The sequence below is a fragment of the Narcine bancroftii genome, chromosome 1 (assembly GCF_036971445.1).
Source record: "Narcine bancroftii isolate sNarBan1 chromosome 1, sNarBan1.hap1, whole genome shotgun sequence".
NCBI classification, from domain to species: Eukaryota; Metazoa; Chordata; class Chondrichthyes; order Torpediniformes; family Narcinidae; genus Narcine; species Narcine bancroftii.
The window spans coordinates 324,182,991-324,206,978 of NC_091469.1; the positions used below are offsets into that span (position 1 = coordinate 324,182,991).

The window sequence follows — 23,988 nt, forward strand, 5'->3', positions numbered from 1 at the left end:
CAGGCAATAAAGTTTGAGCATTGTTAAATGATGCTATACAATGCAAACTGCCAATGTTCAATTGATCTCCACATTTTTAAGAAATTTTATCTAATCATACTAAAAACAAACTTTCATGAGCATTGCAAACTACTACAGGTACACGATCCGTTATCTGGGCATCTGAAATCTGGAAAGCTCCAAAATCCAGAAACTGCAAGAGGGACTGGCAGCGCGAGTTGGGCGGTCGGGGTGTGGGTGAGGGAAGAGAGACCAACAGCGCGAGTTTGGGGGGGGGGGGGGGGAAGAGACCAGCAGCGAGTCGGGCGGTCAAGGGGGTGGGAGACCGGCAGTGTGATTCGGGCAGGCGAGGGAGAGGAAGAGACCAGCAGCACGAGTGGAAGGGGATGGGGAGTGGATGTGGCAGCACAATTCGGGTGTGTTTAAATCTGGCTTTCCGAAATCTGGGAAAATCAGAAATTTGGAACACACTGTCCCCCAAGGCTTCTGGATAAAGGATTGTGTACCTGTATCATGCTGGCCCAATTAGAGATCAGTTTCAATATACTAGATATGAAGAACACCTATAATTGTCCAGTCAAAGTTCAATTAGGATGATTTAATTCTGTTCATCTTGGGGAATCCAAACTCTTACCACTTTCTTTTTTATTAAATATTTTATTTAAAATTTTCATCCATGTAATTATATTATACAGAATCAATTTAAAATTGCAATGATTACATGGTATTAACCCTTTCCCCCTTTAATAATCTTCCCTAAAGATGTTTAGTATAACTACTGTAAGATCTGAGTGTGAGCTAATCCTTTGGGCAATCCAGATTAATATTATTTTTTCCTTATATTTCTCTTTTTTTAAAAATGACTACATATTGTATCTATTTTTATGATCATAACTTTTATGGTGGGAGGAGTTAATACCATGTACTCTTACTACTTTCAAATTAAATTCGGGTGCAAGATCAACATTCATTTCCTAAGAAGGTCAAGAATCATATTTTCTCTAATCACTGTTCATTCAGGTACATGTACATTTTTTTTTTAAAAAAAACAAAGAAAATAGCCACCAACATACCTCAGGCAAATTGGAAGGGCAATTTTCTCTTTTTTTATCAGCACTCCACAAACTGCCTCTCTTAAACCGATTGCGAATATTTGCCAGCTCCTTTTCACGCTCCTGAAATACAATTATCATACCAAATATCATAAAATAAGACTTGACTGAAAAAATATCCTGTGGACTGAACTCAAACACTATTTTAGAAAAAAGTTCACACATTAATTATGCTGCCAGAATTTGCAAAACATATCCCAAATAAATTAAACGTTTGTTTTTTTTTAAATGGCAGGTTTTAAAATTCAATGAACAAGATAATCTTCTGCTTTAAATATAACAATTCATATTATAAGCCACATAATACACAGAAATGAACCTGCATCATGCCCTCCTTAAAAATAAAAAAATTCTTCCACATATAGGACTACATTCTTAAACCAATCCTACATGGAAACAAAACTACTAGAATAGATTTAATTTCAAAAATATTGTTTTGGATAATATGTGCAAACATTAATGATGTTAAAAAAATAAGCTTAGAAAACAATACTAGTTGTATTGGACAGTTTCTAAAAATTAATTATTCCGCTTGGACATTGTGGAAAGTTTCCCACAACCATGAGGTTGACACATGCAACATGGGAAAAATGAAACCATATCCCAGTAAAGAGAGATCAGGAATAAACTACTTATTGTGGGACTATTCACCTAATTAAGAGTCATGGAACAGGCCCTTCAACCCAACTTGGTCCATGCTGACCAAGTTGGCATTATGGGTCAGTCACATTTGCCTGCATTTGGTCAATATCCTTCCAAGCTCTCTCTGTCAATACGTCTGTTCAAATGTCTTTTGAACACTTGTTTCTGCTTCATGTTTCCTCTGGCAGCTCAGAAACGACCAACCTTTAAATGAAAGTGTTCCCTCTTGTCTCCTTCAATTTTTACACTCTCACCTTAAACCTGAGCTCTCTTGTATCAGAATAATCTACTGAGGTAAAAAAAAAAAAGCCTTCACTTGGTCCATACATCTCATGAATCACAGGGGATGGGTTGGATTTTGAATGAAAATTTCTCAGTGTTTGCTGTGGAGGAGATCACAGAAGCCAAGGAACTGAAGTAAACAAGTGGTTATGTCTTGGACCATATTAGAACTGCCAGGAAGGTCTTGGCAGCTTGAGAATATAGTAAAGTGGGCCTGTTGAAGTGCCTCCTTGTGGAGAAGAAATTGTGGAAGCCCTTGCTGAAATATTTATATCATCCTTGGCTGAAGTGCCAGAAGACTGGAGGATGGCTATAGTGCCAGATTGACATCAGTGGTTGGAAAATTGCTGGAGGGGATTCTGAGGAATAGGATCTACCATCATTTGGATGGTAAGGGAGTGATGAAGGTAGTTGACTTGATTTCATGAGTGGCAAATTGTGCCTCACATATCTGAAATATTTTTGAAGAGGTGATAGAAGATCAATCAGGGAAATGGTCATTGTGGATATGGTGTTTAGTCTTTTATGAGGCCCCACATGTCAGGATAATTTGGAAGATTAAAACACGAGATCAAAGGTGAGCTGACCCATTGGATTCAAAACTGGTTTAGTTGAAGGCAGCTGAGAGTGACAGTGGAAGGATGTTACGCTGATTGATATACGCTGATTAATATTTTGGATGGCAAGGTAGTTAACATGATTAGTAAATTTGTAGATGACACCAAAATTGGTGGTGCAATGAACAATGAGGAATGATATCTAAGTTTACAACAGGACCTAGATCAGTTAGTTGGGAGGTGGACCAAATGGAATTTAACTGACAAATGTGAGATGTTGCACTTTGGTAAGATTAACCAGGGCAGGATTTGCACAGTGAATGGTAAAGGCTCTGGCAAATGTTGTAGAAAAGAGAAATCAAGGGGCACAGATGCATAGTTCCTCAAAGGTGACAACTCAAGAGGACATGACTGTGAAGGCAGCACTTGACAACTTGCCTTCAATGGTCAGGATATCGAGTACAAAATTTAGGACCATATGATTTAAGCGTACAAGGCAATGGCAAACCAAACTTAAAACTAACCTGTGCAGTTCTGGTCATCCAGCTGCAGGAAGAGGTGTAGAGGAGTCTCACCATCATGTAGCTGGGACAGGAAGGCTTGAGTTACAGGGAGAGATTGGATAGCCTGAGTCTTTATTCCCAAGGAAGGAAGGAGGCAGAGGAGTGACTTAATGAAGTTTATAAAATCATGATGTGCATAAACAAAGTGAATGCTAAGTTTTTAGCCCTGGGTAGATAATTTGGGAACTAAAAGGCACAGGCTCAAAGTGAGAATGTAAAGATTTAAGAGTGACACAGTAAGTAACTTTTTTTTTTAAATTCAAAGGATGGTCTGTATCTGGAATGAGTTACTTGAGAAAACTAGAAGTATGCACAATAACAATGCTCAAAAGAGATTTGGACACATTTATTGAACAGGCTTAATTTTTCTCTACTCCCCTCTTTCCCCAACTCAAAGACCAAACAAAGATTGAAACATTGCATTCTTTATCCAGAAGCCCAAAATGAATCAGGGTAAAGTTAAAATCCAGACCTGCTTAAGTTGCTGTGTTAGATTTGCTGTGGTGGAAAGTTCCTGTTGTTTGAGTAGCCGCTCCTGGATTGCTTTTGTGCTGGGAGTAACATTGGGAGTTCTCTGTCCAGGAGAGGATGGAGCAGGACTTGACACACTGTGTTGCTGGCAACGCTCCCCAAAACGTTGAAGAAAAGATTTGGCTCCTGAACCACCAATAAAGTATTTATGAAAGTGTATAATATTATGGTTACAATCCAACAGCAGGTGAAAAGTGCATCAGATGCGTACAATATTCCAAATACTTTGCTTGTCTTTTAACTTTGTTATGTAATGTTAGAAATAATTTATCAAATATTGATCCCAAAGTTAATTGTTCATAGAAAGCATGCCAATTTCCTTGCCACTTTGCTCAATAGTTGGTACAACATAATGCAATAAGAGAAAGAATGGACTTCTCCCTTTCAAAGCTACCCATGCCATTCCATATGATTATGCTTAATCTGCCCCTGGCCTGGTCTCCTCCTCTGTATCAGCTTCCCCCAGAGCCCTCAAATTCACCTTTCAAAAGAGGTGTCTAATTCCTCTTTATATATTTGCATTTATCAAGTATCCACAATCATCTCAGGTAGAGAAATCCAGGGAGTTATCACCCTTTGTGAGAAGTCCAAATGTACCCCAAATTTTGTAACATCTCTTCATTTGACATTTTCAGACTAGTGACTGCATCTCAACATTTACCCTATCATGTCACCCAATGATTTTGCATTTGATTAGTCACCCCTCATCATTCTAATATAGATCAAATCTTTAGCACTTGTATAGGAAACCATTCCATCACAGAAATTAGTTTCCCGAATCTCTTTCCGACTGCTCCATTGCTAGCATATGCTTTCTAAAATAAAGGGATCACATTTGCTCACAGTGCAATTTGTATAGTATAATGGCATAGCTGGAAGTCACTGCCTTGCTGTGCTCGAGTCCCCGACTCAACAGGTTTCAGGTGACGGCTACGTAGTTTCCATATTGTCCCAATAACCATGTGAGTTTTCCACAAGTTCGCCAGTTACCTCCCACATCCTAAGGATGTTCAGGTTAGTAGATTAATTGGCAATTGTAAATTGTTCCTCATATATAGGTGATTAGTAGAATTATCTAGTTCATGGTTGGGATAGACTTGGAAAGTCAACAAGCCTGTTTCCACAGCCCCTTTTACACTTGCATCCCACTAAATCGGTCAATGTCTCAGGATAGGAATGGCGTTTTTGTTGTTCACTCTTGACTACCCTTAACTGGGACACTGCACGCGTTCACACTTGCAAGGAGCCATCCCTGGGGTAGGTCTGTTCTACCTTCTACCAGTGGCATCATGGCGTTCTTGTGGAAAACTCACATGGTTGTTGGGACAGTGTGGAAACTATGCAGGCGTCACCTGAAATCTGTTGAGTCGGGGACTCTAGCACAGCAAGGCAGTGACTTCCAGCTATGCCATTATACTACACAAATTGCACTGTGAGCAAATATGATCCCTTTATTTTAGAAAGCATATGCTAGCAAGAGGAGTCACGTGATGGAGTAGTGGCCGGACGGTGAACTCCAGCCCTCTCCAGAAAAGTCGGGAAAAACAAAGGAAAACACAAAGGCACAGAAATAAAAGTTACAGAAAAGTGAGTATAAAGGTGGAAAGAAGATGGCGACAAAAAAAGAAAAATCGAAAGCAACGGTAAAAAGAGAGGAAGATAAGACAAAGGAGGAAAAAGGTGAAGGCCTTACCTGTCCGAAGAGGCCCGCTGCGGAGAGAGAAACCCGCTCCCTCAGGTCGGTAAATAATGGACTACAAAAATGGCTCGCAGAGCCGAGTAAAAGTGTGCAACCGCGCATGAAAAAAAACACACCGACGGGAGGGGGGACCAGCTGGGGAGTCGATCTCCACAGCCGGCAACGACAGCTGCAGAACACCTGCAGCAAGAAGAGACCACAGAAGACAATAGAAACAAGAAAGAAGAGGAGGAAAGGGCACCAAAGAAACAACAGATGGCCAACCCAGAGGAAGAAGAAGAGGAAGAGGAAGAGTACAGTGAAATAGAAAAAGAAAAAAAGGCAAGGTAAAGGATATACTTGCTCTTATTAAAGGATACATGGAGTCATTTAAAGAATGGCAAACACAGGAATTTAAGGATTTAAGAAAAAGAATAAACAACACAGAAGAGAAAATAAATAAAATGGAGATGACCTTAACAGAAATGGGAAAGAAAATGGACAAGATGGAAGAGCGGGCAGTAGCAGCAGAAATGGAGGTAGAAGACTTAAAAAAGAAATTGGAGGAATCTAATAAAAAAACTAAAGAGACACAAGAACTACTAGCTCAAAAAATATATATAATGGAAAATTATAACAGAAGAAATAACATAAAGATAGTGGGCCTTAAGGAAGATGAAGAAGGCAAGAATATGAGGGAGTTTATAAAAGAGTGGATCCCTAAGACCCTAGGATGTCCAGAACTACAGCAAGAAATGGAAATAGAAAGGGCACATAGAGTATTGGCCTCTAAACCACAACCACAACAAAAACCAAGATCTATTGTAGTAAAATTCCTAAGATATACTACAAGAGAAAAGGTACTGGAGAAGACAATGGAAAAAGTAAGAGAGGGCAACAAACCACTGGAGTATAAAGGGCAAAAAATCTTCATTTATCCAGATATAAGTTTTGAACTCCTAAAGAAGAGAAAAGAGTTCAATACAGCAAAGGCGATTTTATGGAAGAAAGGGTATAAATTTATACTAAAGCATCCAGCGGTATTGAAAATATTTATTCCAGGACAACAAAACAGACTATTCTCGGATCCAGAAGAAGCACGAAAATTTGCAGAACAATTACAAAAATAGACTGAGGGAGGAAGACGGGTAATGAGAGTTAAAATGATCACGATTGATATGTATGTGGGTAAAGACAAAAATAGACTGAGGGATGAAGACGGGTAATGAGAGTAAAAATGATCACGATTGATATGTATGCGGGTAAAGAGGTATAAGAGTGAATAGAGACAATGAGCATACATGAATGTATCTGTACTTAGAGGAAAATATAGATAGTATAGATAAGAATTAATAAGGGAAGGTAATGGAATAGAGAGAATAAGGAGGGAATTAAAAGAGTGACCTTTGTGACATATGAAAAGTGAAATCTTTTCTGGGGGAGGCGGGGTGGGGGGGAAATAGCGGTCACTGCAAAATCAGTTGACGCTTGCGAGTGGATTCGCAAATCCAAATGGAGAGGGGAGATGTGGTTGTCCGACAAGGGATAAAGGACAACTCAGGAGGTGAAGGGGAGATTGGGGATAAATAAGATAGAAATAGGAGAATAAGGAAAATGTTGGATGTTGTAGGAATGTTGTCTTATAAAGAGTTGAAAATAAGAAAACAGAAATGGAAAAGGAGGAAAGGTAATGATGGAAAAACGGAAAGAGAAGATAAACAAAATATAAAAGGGCTACGCTGAACTATATGTCTTTAAATATTAATGGAATACATAACCAAATTAAAAGGAAGAAACTACTAAATTTAAATGAATAAATGTATTCCATTAGAAAAAATAACAGATAGGTTAAGAAATAATATTGAAATATTCGAGCAAGTATAGGAGCCTTACATTAAATACAATAGCGAAAACCTACCGGGGACAAACAGTACCTAAGTTGATGGAAGGAGAAGGAAAGAAAAGAATGGACTCAGTAGAATTTCTGGTGTAATTTTGTTGAATGACAACATTGTCTGACTGGCTTAATGCAACCTAGATTGTGTACCTAAAATGGATGAGAGGGGGGGGTGGGGGGGGAGAAAAAGTCACTGTATATGTGTGAAAAAGAAATAGTGTATATCATGGCTAATGTGATTTATAGTGTGAAAAATAAAAAATTTTTAAAAAAAGCATATGCTAGCAATGAAGCAGCCAGAAAGACCCGCCCTAAATCCTGATCAATGTATTATGATCTGATATTTAAACAAAAGTAATCATGCCTAATTATAACCTAATTAAGCTTTATGTTCAGCTTAGTACGAGCCCTTCAGCCCCTGTTGTTGTGCTGACTTATATAAACCTTTATGAGGGACCCTGGGAAAATACTAGCAAATAGCAATAGCGGACAGTTTTTAAACAGCATGGGAAAGTTGGTAGCGTCTTAGCGCAAAATTTATAAAGACCGTGGGAAAGTGGGCAGCACTATAGTGCACAATATAGAAATACTGTGGGAAAAGGTGATGGCGGACTTTCCCTCCCAGAATTCCAAGCGGCAGAGAAAGGTCTGTATACACATCTGCATGCATGGAGCACTCAGAGGGGGTTTCTCAGCCGCATCACATTCTGGGATTCGGTCCACCATTGCATTTCACCCCCCCCACCAAAATCTTTATAAACTGTGCACAAAAGCGTAACCAACTTTCCCACACTGCTTAAAAATTATCCAATATTGATATTTATTTATTTAGACTAATTGGCCGTTAATTCCTGGGACCACAATTGCAAGTGTAAAACAGGCTTATGATAACCCTTTCTTTCAGTCTATTCCAGTTATAACCTAATCAATATCCTGGACAAATGTATCAACATTTCCTCATTTCTATACTGGACAAAGGCAAGTCGTTATCCAGCGTCCTACAGATTGCAATCAATCACACTAGCCTGGAACAGATAACTTTCAGATTGTGAGACAATTGGAGGCATTTCAATTCAAATGTCGGATATGGATAGATTGGAGGTAGGAAACAGATTAGAAAGCCAGTTATCAAATATGCAGATATTAAGATTAAAAAGCTTTGCATAAGGTAGGAGTCTCCAGGTAATCTGTCCCTGTGACCCACATCCCAAACATTTATGGAAAAGTTTACCTGGAGTGGTCAAATTGGCTCCAGGCTGAGTGTGAGCAGCAGAGTCATTTTTCTGTCGATCTCCAATCTGGACCGGACGCTGGGAAATTACTGCTTTTGCTGCTAATAACCGGGGTTCCTCAATTTTCTTTGGAGTAGGCCTGACTTGATGCTGGGCAAGCGCCCCTTTCAGAGATTCGGACTTAATCTCTTCACTTTTCTTTGGAGTATGTGGAACCACCTTTCGTAAATTGACATCAGATGGAATCGTTTCCTGACAAAATAGTTTAATCAAAACAATTAGAGTTTGTAAACTAACATTAAAAGATACAGATTTTATTCAAGTTCCAATAAATGTTATCCTTTAAATTGCTCAAATGATGGGAAAAATTGGAATCTCTGGAATTGTTGATTTTTCTCCTTATTTAAATTAAGTCTCGAATACTATAATACTTGCAATCCATCAAATATGATACTCTAATCAAGGATCAAAGATCATCTGCTTATTAGTAAAGAGGACTGCAACAGATGAGCTGGGAAATGATGGGCCTTGATTGTGCTTTTTAAAAAATATTTGGACTCAAATCATTATACTGACATCCACATTTTACATTTTTAAACCACACCGAAGGATTTACCAGTTTCCATGCAACTTGGATGAAATTCCAGATTAGATATTACTGGACTAAATTAGGTAGCTACAATGTGCTTTGCTTCCTCATGACACAAAAAAAAATAACTGAGTGATTATTCATGACTGACGATAGTTTCCTGTCAGAAAGACTAGGAGGGCATCCAGTGAAAATACATAGCTCAAAAGTGGTGGTGGCAACGCAATCTCTCATCCATTGAGAAAAATTGAACCAGCATTTACTCAAGTTGCCTTTAAAAACAAACTGGAGCAAAAGTAGTCGGTGCAAACAAAATGCAAGCCACCAAATGGCATTTCTGGAAATTCAAGAGAATGATGGAAAAAAGCATGCGATATACTTGTTGACAAGCAACTCATTTTATTAAAATCTCAAATATAAAAAAAGCATTTCTTATCAGATATCAGCTATAAAAAAATCACTGTACTTTGGTTTTACAGGGCAGCAGCTAAAGGCAAGCATTGCAGAATAAGCAATTTTGAAAAAGTAGAAATTCTCTTGCATTTTTAAAACTGATCATAATTCACTTTCAGAATTTGAGTTTTTATAAATATCTTCACCTACCTTTGAGGCAATAGAAAACGTTTTATTCACTGTACTTTCCAGAGATTGAGGGGATATTATAGCTCGCGGGATAACCCTGTTGCTGTTAACAGTAGCTGGAGCTTTGTTCGTTGCAGAGGAAGCTGGTAAACAAGTAGTACCAGGCTGTCCTGGTGACTTGTTATGCTTAATGATCGGATGGCTCAAGTCGTCGTCCCACGAGTTAATTGCTGCAGCGAGATTTGCAAACCGTCCTTTCCTTCCAGCTGGAGTTTTAGACTCAACAGTACTCCGTGTCTGCTGAGGTGGAGATGAAATGGACTTCCATGACTCTACAGGTGATATTGGCGAATCAATTTCATTACCTGTTGCGCAGAAAATGCAAATCATGAAAAACAAAGGAGACAATCAAGGTTCATATCCTACATTTTAACATATGCAATACTGAGCATTTATCCCATGCGATAGTCTACCTAAACAATAGGACTTGTTAAATATATTGATAAGATCATTCTACTAGTGCAAAATAGGATCACAATTTACATTGGAGCTTTGTTACATTTGGAAAAAAACTCAAAAATATTGATAGTATTTGTACAACTCCAGCAAACAACAAAAAAGTACATTTCTAACATAAACCATTTCCAACTAATTAAAAAGGTTAAGATTCCTAGATCAGGAAACAACTTCAATTTAAAGTAATTTCCTTAGTTCCACTGAGATCTCTCATTTTGGCTTTCCAATGAGGGAGCGGCTTCATCTTAAACGGAAAATTCTCTCACAGCAATTATTTTCTCTTTAACCATTGCACACACTCAACAATCCAACATTTTATTAATTATTTCACATTACTGAAATGGAGGATCTCCCAACCTAGTAATTCCATAATAATTCTATATTCTAAAACCTTTCCATACATTCTCTCTAAAATCTTGGTTTCGTACATCTGTTGAAATTTAATTTGGATGTACCAGCAGTTTATTTTTATTTTTTTCAAGAAGCAAGGAAAAGCTAGCTAGTTTTTAATTAATACATAATTTAAACAATTTGGTTGTCCCAGGTGTTAATTACTGCAGCAAGGTTTGAATAATGGAACTACACAACAATTTTTTGAACCTAAATAGTTTGAAAATGAAGTTACAAGAATTATTATCATCAATCATTCAAAAAAAAATGCCATCTAATTAAACTCTGCATTTTTCCAATAATTAAAAAAAACTGATATACCAATTTACATGATCACATTTACAATGTTTTCTGATGGTTTGCCATTATAGCTCAGATTTTATTCATGTTTATGGACATGTCAGTTTTTGCATTCCATATGAATCCACTCCAAACTTCAATTCTACAAGTAATAAACGTGAAGGGATTGCATTGGAGCCTTCCACCATTATCCTTAATACATGCAAACCACTGTATGCTTTAGACCTTGTGCAGTTCCTTTATGCCGCCACACTTTGCTCTTGCTTCACTCTGATGCAGGTTAATCTTGGTCTCATCTATCTGCAAGACCCATTTCCAGAATTCTATAGGATCTTTGAAATACTTTTTGGCAAACTGTAATCTGGCCATCCTGTTTCTGTGGCTAACTAATAGTTTGCATCTTGCAGTGTAGCCTCTGCATTTCTGTTTTTGAAGTCTTCTGCAGACAGTAGACATTGACACATCCACGCCTGCCTCCTGAAGAGTGTTTCTGATCTGTCAGATATACATTTGGGGATCTTCCTTCATTATGATGAGAATTCTTCTGTCATCAGCAGTGGAGGGTCTTCCTTGGAATACGTCCCTTTGTGATTACAGTGCTCACCAGTACGCTCTTTCTTCTAAATGATGTTCCAGACGGTTGATTTTGGTAATCCTAAGATTTGGGCGATATCTCTTACTGTTTTATTCTTGTTTATCAGCCTCACAATGACTTCTTTCACTCTGGCCCTCATGTTGAAAAATGACAACTATAGACTCCAAAGGCGATCAAAAGCTTAGAAGCAAGCCTCACTCTCTTGTACCTACACTAATGAAGCAATTAAACCCATTTCTTTTTCAATCTTTTAATTGGTTTTAACATATGCAAAATACACAGGAATATATGATAATAACAATAAAGTAAATTAATATCAAGTTACAAGCATCAAATAACAATGAACAAGGCGCATATGAACCCATGTGGTCAAATGGAAAACAGGTAAAGAGAAAAAGAGGGAAGCTGACCAAGTTAAGGAGTCCATTACTAATAACAACTATGGGATAGTTTTTAAAAAGTTAATTAATCTACAAATTTTGAAAGCAATTGAGAAAAGGATCCCAAAGAGAAAAAAAAAAGTTGAGATCCATTGCAGTAGTAGAAGAACACAATTTTTTTTCTAGAGACAGCCATGCATCATATCTGGCAACCATTGAGTACAAGTGGGAGGGACAACATCTTTCCATCTCAGCAGAATGGCTCTTCTAGCAATGAGGGAACCAAAAAGCCATTACATGGGATTGTGAAAAAAAATCAATAATAAATTCATTGGCCCCACCGATTCCAAAAATAGCAATGAAAAGGCTAGGAGTAGTTAACATTAAAAACTAACGATAAAGTGAAAAATTGCCAGAAATGAAAGAGCGAAGGATAATAGCCAAAACACATGATAAAACATACCTTCCTCAGTTATGCATTTATCACATTTAGAGGAAATATTAGGATAAAATTTACCTAACTGAATCTTGGAAAAATGAACTCAATGGACTACCTTAAATTGAATTAATAAGTGAACAAGTTTCAAAATAGAATCCTATGTAGTTACAGCAAATTGTTGTTGAAAGTTTCAATCCCCCAATTTCTAAGAGACACTGAAGTGGCTGGGTGCCAGTGTACAACAAATCTTTCTCTGAAAACTGACAAGAACCTTCCTGAGCAGTAACCATTTACCTTTCAAGCACCAAAGCCTGGTTAAGATTCATGAATGTTCAATTCTGTGCACAGTATAAGAAATGCCTGCAACCAGTGAACTTGGAGGAATGAAGAGTGAGATTGGACTGTGAATCAAAGAACCCATCTGAAGTTGCACACACAATAGAAGGGGGTTGTTAGGTGAGTCAAGTCAATAGTGATAAGTTAAAGTGTGATTCTGTTTTCATGTTTAAAGATAATTAAAAGCAACTTTTGTTTATGTAACCATTTGTCTTGGTGAATTGCTATTGCTGCTGGGTTTTGGGGTCCTCTAGGGTCATAACACACTCCCAAGATCAATGCATGAGAGATCTTATTAATTTCCTGAGAAGGGTCCTTCCATTTGCACTTTGCTGTGAAAATCTCCAGCACAGGAGTCTATTGTCTTTGCAGACTTGTAGGCACCACCTTATGCATAACTCTTATATTTTAAAATGAAATCTGTTTTGAAATGATTGTAACCTAACTAAAACCCCACAATCTATCTTCCAAAAACACTATCTATACATAATATAAAACATAATCTGTTATATTAATAATATTAAATCTTATCTAAACTTAACCCCCCCCCCTCCCCATCCAAATTATGAGCAAGAGAGCACCATTACATCTTAGGCACAACTCAGGAAGGTCATTCCAAAGTCAGTCTTAGACATCCAGCATTGACACAAAGACTCAAACTGATGCAAAGAAGAGATTGAGGGATTAGACAGCTGAAAACGCACAAATCCTGCTTGAGTTGCTTCCAGAGTGAATGTCCCTTCAGCCAGATGGCTGGGGGAGGAGTCACGTGATGGAGTGGTGGCCGGACGGTGAACTCCAGCCCTCTCCAGAAAAGTCGGGAAAAACAAAGGAAAACACAAAGGCACAGAAATAAAAGTTAAAGAAAAGTAAGTATAAAGGTGGAAAGAAGATGGCGACAAAAAAAGAAAAATCAAAATCAACGGTAAGAAGAGAGGAAGAGAAGACAACGGAAGAAGAAGGTGAAGGCCTTACCTGTCCGAAGAGGCCCGCGGTGGAGAGAGAAACCCGCTCCCTCAGGTCGGTAGAAAGTGGACTACAAAAATGGCTCGCTGAGCCGAGTAAAAGTGCGCAACCGCGCATGAAAAAAAACACACCGACGGGAGGGGGGACCAGCTGGGGAGTCGATCTCCACAGCTGGCAACGACAGCTGCAGAACACCTGCAGCAAGAAGACAACACAAAAGACAATGGAAACAAGAAAGAAGGGCAACAAAGAAACAACAGATGGCCAACCCAGAGGAAGAAGAAGAGGAAGAGTACAGTGAAATAGAAGAAGAAGAGAAAGGCAAGATAAAGGAGGTACTTTCTCTTATTAAAGGATACATGGAGTCATTTAAAGAATGGCAAACACAGGAATTTAATGATTTAAGAAAAAGAATAAACAACACAGAAGAGAAAATGAATAAAATAGATATGACCTTAACAGAAATGGGAAAGAAAATGGACAAGATGGAAGAGCGGGCAGTAGCAGCAGAAATGGAGGTAGAGGACTTAAAAAAGAAATTAGAGGAATCTAATAAAAAAAGCTTATAGAGACACAAGAAATGTTAGCTCAAAAAATAGATATAATGGAAAATTATAACAGAAGAAATAACATAAAGATAGTGGGCCTTAAGGAAGATGAAGAAGGCAAGAATATGAGGGAGTTTATAAAAGATTGGATCCCTAGGATCCTAGGATGTCCAGAACTACAGCAAGAAATGGAAATAGAAAGGGCACATAGAGCATTGGCCTTTAAACCACAACCACAATAAAAACCAAGATCTATTTTAGTAAAATTCCTAAGATATACTACAAGAGAAAAGGTACTGGAGAAGACAATGGAAAAAGTAAGAGAGGGCAACAAGCCACTGGAGTACAAAGGGCAAAAATTCTTCATTTATCCAGATATAAGTTTTGAACTCCTGAAGAAGAGAAAGGAGTTCAATACAGCAAAGGCGATTTTATGGAAGAAAGGGTATAAATTTATACTAAAGCATCCAGCGGTATTGAAAATATTTATTCCAGGACAACAAAACAGACTATTCTCGGATCCAGAGGAAGCACGAAAATTTGCAGAACAATTACAAAATAGACTGAGGGATGAAGACGTGTAATGAGAGTAAAAATGATCACGATTGATATGTATGTGGGTAAAGAGGTATAAGAGTGTATAGGTATAATGTGCATACGTGAATGTATCTGTACTTAGAGGAAAATATAGATAGTATAGACAAGAATTAATAAGGGAAGGTAATGGAATAGAGAGAATAAGGAGGGAATTAAAAGAGTGACCTTTGTTACATATGAAAAGTGAAATCTTTTCTGGGGGGGGCTGGGTGGGGGGGAATAGCGGTCACTGCAAAATCAGTTGACGCTTGCGAGTGAATTCGCAAACCCAAATGGAGAGGGGAGATGTGGTTGTCCGACAAGGGATAAAGGACAACTCAGGAGGGGAAGGGGAGATTGGGGCTAAAGAAGGTATAAATAGGAGAATAAGGAAAATGTTTGATGTTTTAGGAATGTTGTCTTATAAAGGGTTTAAAATAAGAAAACAGAAATGGAAAAGGAGGAAAGGTAATGATGGAAAAACGGAAAGGGAAGATAAACAAAGTATAAAATGGCTACGCTGAACTATATGACTTTAAATATTAATGGAATACATAACCAAATTAAAAGGAAGAAACTACTAAATTTACTGAAAAAAGAAAAAATTGATATAGCATTTGTCCAAGAAACACACTTAACTGAATTGGAGCACAAGAAATTAAAGAGAGATTGGGTAGGACATGTAACAGCAGCATCGTATAATTCAAAAGCAAGAGGAGTGGCTATATTAATTAGTAAAAATGTGCCATTTAAAATAGAAGAGGAAATAATAGATCCAGCAGGGAGATATGTTATGATAAAATGTCAGATATATTCGGAGTTTTGGAATCTACTTAATGTATATTCACCTAACGAAGAAGATCAAAAGTTTATGCAAGATATCTTTTTGAAGGTAGCTAATACGCAAGGGAACATACTAATAGGAGGGGATTTCAACTTGAATTTGGATTCAAATATGGATAAAACTGGGAAAAAAATTAACAGAAAGAACAAAGTAACCAAATTTATAATTAAATCAATGCAAGAAATGCAACTTTTGGATATATGGAGGAAACAAAACCCAAAAGAAAAGGAATATTCATATTACTCAGCTAGACATAAAACATACTCAAGAATAGACCTATTTTTGTTATCAGCTAGTATGCAAGATAGAGTAAGAAAAACAGAATATAAAGCTAGAATACTATTGGACCATTCACCCTTAATATTGACAGTAAAGCTAGAGGACATTCCTCCAAGAATGTATAGATGGAGATTAAACCCCATCCTACTTAAAAGGCAGGATTTTAGAGAATTTATTGAAAAACAATTAAAAATGTATTTTGAAGTAAATACGGAATCAGTGGAAGATAAGTTTATACTATGGGATGCAATGAAAGCATTCATTAGAGGGCAAATAATAAGTTATGTAACCAAGATGAAGAAGGACTATAATCAGGAAACAGAGCAGTTGGAAAGGGAAATAGTAAATATAGAAAAAAAATAGCAATGAAGGAAGATACAACTAAAAGAAGAGAATTGGCAGATAAAAAAATAAAATATGAAACATTACAAACATATAAGGTAGAGAAGAATATAATGAAGACAAAACAGAAATATTATGAACTGGGTGAAAAAACACACAAAATCCTAGCATGGCAGCTTAAGACAGAACAAGCTAAGAAAATGGTATTGGCATCAAGGAAAAAAGACAAACAAATTACATATAATCCAAAAGAAATTAAGGAAAACTTTAGAGAATTCTATGAACAATTATACCGAACTGAAAACGAAGGGAAAGAAGGGAAAATAGATGAATTTTTGACTAAAATTGAACTACCAAAACTACAAATAGAGGAACAAAATAAATTAACAGAACCATTTAGAACAGTAGAAATACAAGCGATAATAAAAAAATTACCAAATAATAAGACACCAGGAGAGGATGGATTTCCAATAGAATTCTACAAAACATTTAAAGACTTATTAATTCTGCCCCTCCTGGATGTAATCAACCAGATTGATGAAACACAAAGCTTACCAGATTCATGTAAAACAGCAATAATTACAGTAATACTAAAACAAGGGAAAGATCCACTCTCACCAGCGTCATATAGACCAATATCTTTACTAAACACAGATTATAAGATAATAGCTAAACTATTAGCAAACAGATTAGCAGAACAGGTACCGAAAATGGTAAATTTAGACCAAACTGGATTTATCAAAAAAAGACGCACAACAGACAATATTTGTAAATTTATTAACTTAATTCATGCAGTAGAAGGAAATAAAGCACCTGCAGTAGCAGTTGCTTTAGACGCAGAGAAGGCCTTCGACAGAGTAGAATGGAATTATTTGTTCAAAGTATTGCAAAAATTCAGTTTACCGGAGAAGTATATTAATTGGATTAAAGCATTATATAAGGGACCGTTAGCGAAAGTGACAGTAAATGGACATGTATCAAAGCAATTTAACTTAAGCAGGTCAACGCGGCAGGGATGCCCACTATCACCTTTATTGTTTGCGTTAGCTATAGAACCACTAGCAGAATTGATAAGAATAGATAATAATATAAAAGGAATAACAATAAAAGACAAGGAATATAAAATCAGTCTATTTGCGGATGATGTTATAGTGTACTTAACAGAACCAGAACTATCAATAAAAGAATTATATAAGAAATTGAAGGAATATGGAGAAGTGTCGGGTTACAAGATAAACGTAAATAAAAGTGAAGCAATGCCTATGAATAATGCGGATTTCTCAAAATTTAAGAAGGAATCTCCATTCAGATGGCAAATTCAGGCAATAAGATACCTAGGTGTACAAATAAACAAAAATCTAGGCCAATTATATAAACTCAATTATTATCCACTAATGAAAAAATTACAGGACGATTTAGAGCATTGGAAAGATTTATCACTAACACTAATAGGAAGGATAAACTGTATTAAAATGAACATTTTTCCAAGGATATTATACTTATTTCAGGCATTGCCAATACAACTGACTGAAAAATTCTTCAAAGAGTTAAAGAAAATAATAAGGAAATTTTTATGGAGAGGGGGGAAACCGAGGATAGCACTAGATAAATTAACAGAATGGTATAAACAAGGAGGCTTACAATTGCCAAACTTTAAAAATTATTATAGAGCCGCACAATTAAGATACCTATCAGATTTCTATCAAACAAGGGAAAAATCAGACTGGACGAGATTAGAATTAGATAAAATAGGGGAAAAGATACCTGAACACATATTATATAAATGGGATGAAAAATTGGTACAACATAGAAGTTCTCCAGTATTACATCATCTCCTGAATATTTGGAAGAAGATTCATGTAGAAAGAAATAAAACAAATTATCAATTACCAAAACTAATATTGACGCAAAATAAGCTACTCCCTTTTACAATAGATAACCTTTCCTTTAGAGAATGGGAAAAAAAAGGGATTAAAAGAATAGAAAATTGTTTTTCAGGAAGTAGATTCTTATCCTTTGAACAAATGAGATAAGTACAATATAGCTGGAGATACAGCGCTGGCATATTACCAACTGAGATCCTACTTGAAGGATAAATTAGGAAGCAATTTGAGTTTGCCAGAGGGAAGTAACCTTGAATATGTGATTACAGATACAATGTTAATCAAAATATTTATAACAAATATGTATCTAAACTGCAAGAAAAGGAGAATGAGGAAACAAATGGTAAAACTAAACAAAAATGGGAACAAGATTTAAATATAAAGATAAAAAAGGAAACATGGGAGAAATTATGTTCTGGAATGATGAGAAATACAATAAATACGAGGCTACGTATGATACAATATAATTGGTTACACAGACTATACATTACACCTCAAAAGTTAAATAAATGGGACCCAACAGTATCGGATAGATGTTTTCGATGTAAAAAAGAAATGGGAACAACAATTCATGCAATCTGGAAATGTGAGAGAGTAGAAAAATTTTGGGAAGATCTCAATCAGATATTAAATAAAATAACAGTAAACAATATACCAAAGAATCCAGAGATCTTTCTCCTAAGTAACATAAAAAACAAAGAATTTGGAATTGATTTGGAGGATGCACAAAAAAGATTTGTTAAGATAGCTCTAGCCGTCGCAAAAAAATGTATTATGTCAACCTGGAAATTGGAAGATAATCTGAAAATACAACAATGGTATATAGAAATGAATAAATGTATTCCATTAGAAAAAATTACATATAGTTTAAGAAATAATATTGAAATATTTGAACAAATATGGGAGCCTTACATTAAATACAATAGCGAAAACCTACCGGGGACAAACATTACCTAAGTTGATGGAAGGAGAAGGAAAGAAAAGAATGGACTCAGTAGAATTTCTGGTGTATTTTGGTTGAATGACAACATTGTCTGACTGGTTTAATGTAACCTAGATTGTATACCTAAAATGGATGGGGGGGGGGGGGGTGGCTTGGGAGGAGGGGGGGGGGAGAAAAAGTCACTGTATATGTGTGAAAAAAAAAAGTGTGTATCATGGCTAATGTGATTTATGGTGTGAAAAATAAAAATTTTAAAAAAAAGCCAGGTGGCTGTCACAACTCTTCTTCTCCTTTCGTGGGGGAACCAAAATGTGCGGCTTCCACAAACCTTCTAAAACCCTGGCATGGGTCAGTCAAAATAAACAGCACAATGGTCTTGATCCAAAAGGCAAGTCTATTGTTTCCTATACCCAGATATGGGTCAAAGTGACCTTTACTTTGGTCATCATGGGGTTCAATAATTTCCCCCTCAAAATGACTTTTCCTTTGGTCACGGTGTGGTACACTAATTCCCCTTCAAAAATAGCCTTTCCTTTGGCCACGGTGGGGATCAAAAATTCTCCTGATAGGGAGAAACAAACAAATTGTCCATGACCCACACAGAGCCACTCAGGCACAGTGTTTCTTTAACAATGGCTGCTGCTCAAAGTGCTGTTCCTTTAGCAATGTCTGCTGATCACACAGTGCTTGTTCCTTTAATTGTGTCTTTCACACGACTCCTCCCACCTAGTGTGTCCCTGGAAAAGCAACACATTTCCTCTCTTCTCTTCAGAAGTACCAAAGTTGGTACATGCGGTACGAGTTTTTTGCCCCCTCCAGTCTCTCCAAAGCTCAACAGGGTTGCAGCTTGATTTGTTAACTCTTAAAGTGACAGTCCCACAAAAATGAAATGAGATCTCGTAATAGGAAATATAGGTACCACGTTAGAGAGCCCTCTGATGGTCAACATGTTCTATTACTATTTGTTCAAGAAAGGCCTTTGCAACACCAGCCAGATGGGGTGGATGGTAAAGAGATGGTACTGATCTCAATGAAAACTCCTCATAATTATCAACTTATTTTTCCAAACGGTGATGCACTTTCCTGATCAATTTTTGCAACAGGATTTTTGGCGTTCACCAATGATGTCATTAAGCAGATTAAAGAGTTGCACTGAAATTACATAGACAGGAAACAAAGTAGCAAGCAAATTTTGTTCTCATTCTCTTAAAAACAATTATAGTAGCAAGACTTTTAAAAATAAATTTATGGAATTTCAGTATTGAATTGAAAAATCTGTCGATCAGTAAATAAGAATAGATTTGTCAAGCCACAGAATCAATTCAGCAATCATTCTGATGTATATTTAAGCAAGCTAAGGTGTGTTCTCTTGGTGCTCTGTACTTAAAATAACAAAATGGAGAGCCAGCAGGGTTATCAGGTCTGTGCCAGCCTCCTAGGAATAAATCCCACCAGTCCTGTTCACTTTCTCATTTTTCCTTTTACCCCTAAACCACTCTCTCATTATCACCTCAATCAATTCTTTTTTTGATTTTTTTTTTAAACATTAACGTACCCTAAGAGTTGATTTATAGTAGCTAATTAGGTTACCAGTGCAATTTCGGAATGAAAGAGGAAACTGGAGTACCCAGAGGAAAGCCAAGTGGTCACACCAAAGATCAGAGGTAAACCCATGTTCTTGAAGTTATGAGGCTCCAGCTCTAGCAGCCTGGAGCTGTGCATTCCAGACAGGTTGCGGTAAGCTATTTCCAGTTGCTGTTGAATGCTCATGAACAAAATAATGATATTTTAAAATTATTTTGGACCTTTTCACAAAGTAACAATATGGTACTCTTTCATCATAACTACGTGACTTACATAATTCACACTTACAAATGTTATCGGCAGCTGATGCCGTCGAGTTAATGGAGAATCTGAGGGAAGACAAAGAGCAAGATACCATATATTGACGTACAAGTCAACTCCCCCTTTTCTGCCCATTTTAATGGTTTTATGATATATCCAGTGTATAAATTAACCCAAATTTTCAGGAAGCCTGAGTTGACCCATTGACCAGCATACAAATCAACCCCCCCCCCAAGAATCACAATGCCTGAGATTGGCCATTGACGAGCATATATGTCAACCCCCAGAGATTGCACGGATTGATTTCCTGGCCATTGGCTGGGGGTGATTACTATCATGGAGGGTCCATCGAAACAACACAACTCACGACGAAAGTATGAAGCGAGTTTTAAATTGAAAGTGATAAGAGCAAGTATGGACAGATTTGTGTAGAGATTGTATGTCCAATACAATTAATGTGCGATACAGTTTGATACAATTTAATTTTTTTTTTTTTATTTTTTTTTTTACATCAATTATACACACCATATAAATTGCATTAAAGCAAAACCGGATTCAACGGACAAATGTTTTAGATGTGGTATTGAGGAAGCTATCTTTCTGCACTCCACAAATAAGACCGTTTCAGATAAAAGTAGGGGAATTATTGGAACAAATTACTAATAACGTCCATCTGCAAAATCATGACCTATTTTTGTTAGGGAATGTTGAAGGAATTACACCTAAATTAGTCTCATCACCTATTCAATAGAAATTTGTGAAAATAGTATTGGTAATGGCAAGGAAATGAATTGTAGTAGCCTGGAAGTCTGATTTGTATTTGGGTATAGATAAATTACATCTGGAAATACAAAATCCATTCCATTGGGGAAAAAAAATACTTTTAATTTAAGGAATAAATATAATACATATTTACAAATATAGAGCCTAAAAGATAGGTAATGGGGGTTAGGTTTTCCTCGCTGTCCCTTGTGACCTTGCCAGGTATTATAGATGATACTTGAAAGTTAAGTTCTTGGTGCTTTTTGACTCGTCCTACGGCAATCCAATACTGATACTATTCTCTTTATATTTATTTGTTTCTTTTCTTCAGTATGTATAAGAAATAATTGATTGATTTTTTGGGGGTTGAGGTTAGGAAGGGCTTAGTTTTAAGGGGAGTGGATATAATCTTGGTCTCTGTAGACAGTAATAACCTGTATTAAAATGATGGATGTACACAGATTTATATATACTACATGTATGCAAACTTAATCACTCATTGGCCAGAGTCATGTCAAAATCATGTTCCAGAATGGGTACATAATCACCCAAAATAAAATAAAAACAAAATTTGCACTGCAGTGGGCAAAGTCGCAGTAAGATTTTGAGGTTACAGTAGGTTGGTGCAACTATTTCATGAACCAAAAAAATCTGGTATTATGACAAAAAAAATAAAAATTCCACAGAAACTATCAAAAGATCTTTATCATCAAGTTGTAAATTTTCACCCTTTTATTATACATAACTAGCAAAAACACAATTTGCATTAGCAAATGAATTTCGACATGATAGGCAATAGAACAGTGGAATGGAAAGGAGTTAAAACTGCAAACCAGAAGTCCAGGCCATGAAAAGACCAGGTTTGCTATGGTGTTATCATGCATGGCCAACAGGACAAAGTTAAGACCCATGGTCATTTTTAAACGCAAAATTTAATCTAAAATAAAATTCCCTGTAGGTATTTTTGTGCATTTTCATGAAAATTGATGCATAAAAATGGTGTAAAACTATGGATAGACAACGTGTGGAACAGGTGGCCAACGCAAAGAACAGAATGTAGCAGCACGTGTGCAGAGACACGGACCAGCCCACAAAATGGCCAATGAAAACAGAGACCACACGGCCATCATCCCAGGTGATCTCCACACAGTGGGAAGATGAGAAATGTTGGCGGCAACACTGGCCAATTCCAGGCCGGTGCTCCGATGTCATGGGACCCTGAAGTCAGCGCCTCAGGCCTATATAAGCGTGATGGCCAGAGCAATAAACAGTCTCATTTTCCAAGCCTTCGGTGTGCATTTCGTTTTGCTTCACACTCGTGTAGTACCAACGGTACATTGGTGACCCCGACGGATCCAACCAACAGTTGGACCCAAAGATGACGGATCAAGTGGAGCCAGTGACCATCCACATTGTCTCTCTCAGCCTCTCGTTTTGGGTCTCGCAGCCACATGCGGTTCAAAGAGACCAAGGCTCAATTCCAGCTTTTGGCACATCACTGCCAATAACACCCACTATTTCTACATCATGAGCGCCCTCGATCAGGACACAGCAGCAAGAGTCGCAAGGAGCAAGGCAAATTCGCGGCCCTTAAAAAGCTGTTAACCCGCACTTTCAGGCTCTTCCGGTGCAAGCGCTTCGCCCGATTGCTACATATGGATGATTTTGGGGTGGGGAAGAAAACAGGACCCCTGTCTGCCCTAATGAGTTAGATGCTCGCTCTAACTGAAGGCCACAAGCCATCCCCTCTCTTTAAGTAGATCTTTCTGGAGCAGCTAGCCAAGGATATCCAACTCCTGTTCAAGGACGAGGACTTCAAAGACCTTTGGAGGGTCATGGCCCGGGCGAATATGCTCTGGAGAGCGAAGGACACCAGTGCCATAGTAGATCACATCAGCAAACCCCATGAACAGCTGCCTGCAAGATCAAGACCAGCAGAGAGTCAAGTTAATATCCCGGGACAGCTATACTATTATCATCAGCAATGGGGTGCAGAGGCCCATCGATGCTGCCCACCCTGCGGCTTTCGAGGGTACACCCTTGCCAAACATCGTTGATGGCTATGGCAGTTGGCCCACATTATAGCCTCTACACCTGGAACTCCTTGTCAGGCAGGCATTTCCTGGTCGACACTGGCACCGAGATATGTTGATTCCCACCACCTCCACCCACCCTCACCCCCACAGGCCTCAATACCCACAACAGCAAGTGGGCAGCCAACAGCTCTTCCATTCAGACTTTTAGGGCCCTCACCATTCCCCTTCATTTTGGCAACAGCTGCTTTACCTAGTCCTTCACCCTTGCGCCAGTGGCACAACCGCTCCTGCAGGGCGACTTCCTTCGGGCCCACTGCTTGCTTGTCGACCTCAAGGGACGATG

General features: G+C 37.6%; 1 protein-coding gene across 1 annotated transcript in view; it reads right to left on the reverse strand.

Moving 5' to 3' along the window:
• The window catches only part of anln (anillin, actin binding protein), a 113,404-nt gene that overhangs the window by 49,600 nt on the left and 39,816 nt on the right, over positions 1-23,988 (reverse strand). Inside the window, exons 4-7 of the mRNA XM_069907500.1 lie at positions 9,687-10,030; positions 8,494-8,746; positions 3,629-3,813; positions 1,074-1,175 (exon numbers count right to left, since the gene is read on the reverse strand). Coding sequence (XP_069763601.1) covers positions 1,074-1,175; positions 3,629-3,813; positions 8,494-8,746; positions 9,687-10,030 — 884 coding nt within the window. The remainder of the gene's footprint in view (positions 1-1,073; positions 1,176-3,628; positions 3,814-8,493; positions 8,747-9,686; positions 10,031-23,988) is intronic.